Source organism: Anopheles nili, chromosome 2 (genome assembly GCF_943737925.1).
Source record: "Anopheles nili chromosome 2, idAnoNiliSN_F5_01, whole genome shotgun sequence".
Classification (NCBI taxonomy): domain Eukaryota; kingdom Metazoa; phylum Arthropoda; class Insecta; order Diptera; family Culicidae; genus Anopheles; species Anopheles nili.
The window spans coordinates 49,858,336-49,864,335 of record NC_071291.1 but is presented as its reverse complement, the minus strand read 5'-3'; the positions used below and the strand labels follow the sequence as shown (position 1 = coordinate 49,864,335).

General features: G+C 35.6%; 1 protein-coding gene across 1 annotated transcript; it reads left to right on the top strand.

Annotated features, from left to right (window-relative positions):
• The first annotated feature begins 1,636 nt into the window (after positions 1-1,636).
• LOC128725139 (acetylcholinesterase) lies at positions 1,637-4,069 on the top strand. The gene is made up of 4 exons (XM_053818864.1): positions 1,637-1,747; positions 1,812-2,891; positions 2,963-3,402; positions 3,475-4,069. Exons 1-4 carry the CDS (start codon positions 1,637-1,639, stop codon positions 4,067-4,069), a joined length of 2,226 nt encoding a protein of 741 aa, XP_053674839.1.
• Positions 4,070-6,000: the final 1,931 nt, after the last annotated feature.

Sequence of the window (6,000 nt, the reverse complement as noted above, 5' to 3'; positions counted from 1 at the left end):
CCCACATTACCCAAGCCTGAAGCTGCGTGAATAAGCACTGCGATGCTTGGGAAATTAATTTTGTCATGTCGTTGTTTTGTGTTCTAACTTCATGGGTTCTGTGTTAAACTAATAGAGATTTCAGGTCAGTTCTCACCTATGTGTCCGAGTGGAGGGTTTATAATCCGATTTTTAAAAGCAAATTATTGTGCAAATTAGATATTTTTACAGTTTTCCGATAGTTTTAAATTTGTGTTCAGGTAACGTCGTGACGCTACTCCACTACATGTACATGCCGTATAGAGCAACAAGTGTCGAAAGCAGAATAAAGTTCTAAACTTGTGCATCGTATCAGACGAGCATCTGAGATATTTTGTGAATAAGATAGATAATAGTGAATCATTATTATGCCATCTGAGATAATAGTGAACCATTATTATGCCAGCATAATCTTCTTATGAAATTGTTTTCATAAACTGTATAAAAATGTAAAATAAACTGTAAAATAAAAATGTGGGTATTCTCTTGTTGTGTATAAATGACGTAAGCAACAAGAACTAAAATGGTATGGAATCAAAATATCATTTCAGCCTTTCAAACTACCCTTTCAGTTATAACAAAGCCTCAGAATAACACAAAACCGCTCAACCGAACGAACCTGTCGTGAAAACGCTCATTGTCACTTTGAGACCAATAAGCGCACTAAAATCGGTAAAAAAGCAGCACGGGTATGTTTTGTTATTTTCTCCTTGCAGAATATGATTATTTTCATGCTAATGATGACCTCAGGACAATTCAGGTGCATTGTGTCTGTGATAAAGCTCTAGCGTCCATAAAAAATCCCATTCGACGTAAATCGACATATTTCTAAACTAGGATTTTGTTTAATAAGCAATGTATTACACTACATTCAACAATTGGATAGTATTTCCAAAATAGAATTTGAAGCAAAGCTTTCCATTAAAAAAATCTATAAAATAAATGTTTATGAGGAAAGTTATAAACTCGTTACGCCTAGCTTTGATTTAAAAAAAATAGATGATGTTATACTTTTAAAAGAATTGCATACAATGCAGTTCAATAATGCCAAAGTTCGTATAGTTGATGTTAAGCTGAAAGTGGTTTTACTTTTCCACAATATTATATTTATCTTTGAAATCTGACAAAATTCATCTGCAAATTTTTAAATAAAGCAATTTTATTGAATAATTACCCTAAACAGGTTCTTATGATAACTCTAAAGAGGTGAATTACAATTTATTATTTTTTGTTGTGCTTGTTTCGATTCATTCGATTCATTGTTTCATTCATTAGTTCCAAATTATATAGGCTAAAAATTCAATAATATGATTCAAATAGTATTAATCAAAAAACTATTTAATACATGTTTTACATTGCGCCACGGTGTTGTGATGTCTCAAAGATACTTTGTTAGCTGAATTTAAATCTCGTTTCCATTCATCCTACATAAATTATTATAACATTTATGTGGTACGTAATCAACAAACCAAACTTTTTGTGCTATTTATTAAACAATTGGAGTATAGTTCTTTTTCATTCACATGAATCCTTTTCACAGCTCATTGAACAAATGTTACGTGATTTTGGCAACTATCAGCTTTAGTTTAAGGTCAACGAATTTCGTGCGATCTTCATGATGCTACTACAATGGGCCCTGTTTTCATACATCAACATTCTGTCGGCTGGACTAGCTGCTAGCCAAATTCAGGATGCCACAATCGTGCTAAGTCAAGGCACACTTGTTGGGGTGAGCATCACATGTTTAATAAGTGAAGAATTGAAAATTAAGCTTTTTCGTACAATTCCAATAGCTGAAAGTATTTCCCGAAACATCTCGTATACCGATATACACTTACCTTGGCATCCCGTATGCACAGCCTCCGATCAATGAATTTCGTTTCATGCCTCCAATGCCAAGCTCAGGCTGGAATCGAACGTTGTACGCACGTGACTTCAAGCCCATTTGCCCGCAAATTGAAAATAGCAGCTACGAAGATCAAGAAAGAGAAAATCAATTCCGTTCACGCGATACTAGTGAAGATTGTTTATATCTAAACATATGGATTCCGGAAACAGCGATTCGTTACGGTGGTTTCCCAGTACTAGTTATGATTACAGGAGAAGAAATGGCCTTTGACTGGAACGTCAATCGTGCTAGTGGGCTAGATCTTGCCACCGATGGCATCATCGTTGTTACAGTGCAGTATAGAACCAATGTTTTCGGATGGTTATCACTTGCTCAAAAATATGCTCCAGGAAATCTTGGATTGTTGGATCAGCGACTTGCTCTTATATGGATAAGAGATAACATTCAAAAATTTGGAGGTGACTCAAATCGATTGACATTGCTTGGGCATGGCACTACCGGTGCCCCAAATGTTATGACTCACATGGTGAGTCAACAAGCAAGAGGTCTCTTTGCACGAGCTATTATTATGTCAGGCACGATATTTTCCCCATACTCCGAAGTAAACATTGACAATAGATTATCTCAAGAGATTGTAAAAATTTTAGCCTGTAATTTCGACGTGGGAAGAAATGTACTGAAATGTTTACAGCAGAAAAGCATTCACGATCTGTTACGTGCCTATGAATATATATATCGAAATGGAAATTACACCATAAACCTTGGACCGATAATGGATCACTATCTACCATCAGACCAACGATACGTGAGTGATGATCCACGTTCATTATTTCGGTCTAGAGCTCTCGTCATGGAAGACATGCCTATTATGTTTGGATTAACTAGCAACGAAGGTGGCTTTTTGTATACTACATGGATTGAATTAGCTCGACAAAGTCTAGATTCGCTTAAATCATATATTAATGAAACGCTACTACCTAACATTATACAGCAGTACAATTTTCATGGCCCTGGACAGGATCAGGTATGTTCACGCAGCATCAAGAGATTCTAAAACTGTAGTATAGATATAGTTTATTACCTTTACCTGTACAGATACGCGAGGCAATCAGTTGGAGATATTTCGATCAAATACCTCAAACAACTGTTCATCATTTGAACGCTATTGTTAAGATAGTTTCAGAGACTCATTATGAAATACCATTTTACCGAACCTTAATGGCATTTACCGACGCTAAACCACGATTCACAGTCGTGTCAGGAGATCTACCAGAAGGAGGGTTAATCAATAAAGAACAAAAACAAGAAATTACTTTCAACACTAGTAACATCTTTGCTTACCTTTTTCACCATTCAAATTCGATGGACATGAGAGGAAAAACTAATTTTTTTGGCGGAGCATCACACTCTTCAGATTTACCCTTTTTAATGGGACCTAGCCTTTATAGAGAAATTGGACGAAGAAGATTATCGCTTGTGGAAGATAAACTGTGCAAAAAAATACGATCTTTGTTCACCGAATTCATGAAAGGAGGGTAAGGTTTTGTTTGTTATTTTTTAGATCAAATCTCACTAATTTACAATTGTGCTTGTCATGTCGTTTGTAGAAATCCAACTCCCGGCCGGCAATTTGAATCATGGATTCCGTACACCGAAGAATTCAAATTTATCAAACTAATATCCGCAAAGCCGGAGGCGTTCCATCGCAGAGATCATGCTTCTTTTGAAAATACATTTGAAAATAATTTCGATGAAATTGAAGAAAAGCTTCTTGGTGCCATGAATGCCGATGAAACGCCCCAGTACAATGCCAACATTTCGCAAAATCCCTACAATCTGAATCCTAAAGTTCAGGCTGATCAGGAAAATATGCGGACGTCGAAAAAAGCATTCTTAGTTTGGAGTGTGAAAAATTCAGAATATATCTACTATCTACGGCAAGTGAACAGCTTTTGGAGCAAGTTTCTACCCAAATTGAGCAAGATAATCAATGAAACCAAACACGATAATTTACGTAACCGACGCATGGACCTGACACTCGACGAAGAGCAGGATTTATTTCGCGAAACAGCGACAGCTTCTAAATACAAACATGCATTTTTCTCGATGCTTACTTTGGTTTGTATGCTACTAGCCGTTCTCTGCATATGCATGTATATACTGAAAAAGAACAGCAACTCAAACCTTTCAAGCATATTATGACATAAACTATTCTTCCGATCGACACTTTTTGATCGGAAAAATCGACGAAAAAACCCCGATGCGAACAGCTTGGCAGATGAAGATGATATTCACGTCACAGCAATCAGTCATCATCAAATTAAAACAGCGGAGCGTGTGATTCGAACCAATCCCCTGTATGGAGAAAACTTTCGTAAACTCAACGAAAGTTTCACCACAAATACAATGAATAGCAGAGGGATCAGTGCAAGTAACAGAAATATCATATTAGCAGATCGATCACCCTCTGTAATGCGGACTGAGCGACCTGTTGCTATTCTTACCGATTTGGAGGGAGATCAAGAGATAAACAATTGGCGCTATCATATATCTACAAGTCACATTCCTATCGGCGCTCGACGACAGAGGCCATTATCATAAATAACAATCCACACTTTTTATGATCTAGAATTTTAGCGAATCTGTAACGTGCAATTAACCGAAATGGTGATCGGTCGGTTTAAAGCAATTTAATAATATATCTTACACGATCAATATTCTTTACCTACCTTTTCCTTATCAAAATAACAATGACAATATAACCAGCACGTTTGTTATATGAGTCGACGGAAATGCTACTTAAGATCGTTTTGGATAAAAACAATGATATAGTATAATGTAATTGTAATTACACAATATGAATTTTGCGATTAAGCACAATTCATAAATATGCTTTGTGATCCTACTCTGATTATTATGACTAGATGTATAGAAACCTATGTTGACTCGAAAAAAAGTTTTTTTTTCTTTTTTATCGATTTATTCAAGGTTAATGTTTGTTAAAAGTTGTTTTATATCGAGACATATTATAAATAATTGCCAGTAAAATGTAATTTTTACAAGTCAACTGATAGAGTTATCATAATCTTATTGATCTACAAATGTTTCAACGCTCAACTTTTTATTGCCGTATACATCGGAAATTCTTTTAGAATGAAGAACATAAATTGATAAAATAGAACAGAGGTTGGTGGCTAAGACAAAAACAAGTCACTTGTATGCTATTTGATGAACAATTCATGTGGCTTGTATGCTTTAGCTTGGTTGCTAGCTGGAGTTTTGCTCTTTATTACTTTATCAAGGATTTATTTTTATTTCATATGAATTTTGAAAAATCATTGAGATCGTAAATGGATAGGAAATAAAGACAAAAAATCGCTCATATAAAAACATTTTATTCCTGTACATTGTTACATTTCTTCAACGGAACTTTTGGTCATTCTCTGATTCTTTCATTTTTGTACGGCTTCACAACTGCATACGCATCGGAGGAAGCCATACTCCCGTAAACGTAACGAGCAGCTGTCTGAGTAATGAACTTTCTATTTTGAGAGGATTTTAAGCACGCATGCGCATTCATACCATATGTTTTTTTTATCTTCAACCAACACCACTATCAACCACATGGTCGTTCGTTAATCAGTAATCGGTCGCGATTAAGATTGTTCCTTTGAGCCAAGCCACATTTTTAGAGCCGATAAACATAGATACGCTAAACATTGTCACACAGCTGTGGCAAAAGTGGAACTACCAATTGTTGGTTAGTCCACGAGTCATGTGAAATAAGAAACTCTACCGCTTGAGTACATCATTTTTGAGAATTTGAAATCGATACATTGTGATTGAGGGGTTTTCTGCCCCATGTTTTTATTGTTTCATATGAGAGTGGTTAAGCTTGTCTCTTGTTACCGCTGCCGCTTAACTAATAGGCATAGCTAACGTAAAAAAAATTAAAGTGTAAAGTAGAGAAATGTACGAGTGATGGATGATTCAAACTGTATATCATAGATAGCAGCAATGGCAATGTGACAGAATGAATCTTATTGTACGCTTTTAATAATTTAATAGTTGCTTATAATTAGAGCATGTGGTTACCGAAGCCTTGCTCTGAAATTCTAGTGATGAGAAAGTAA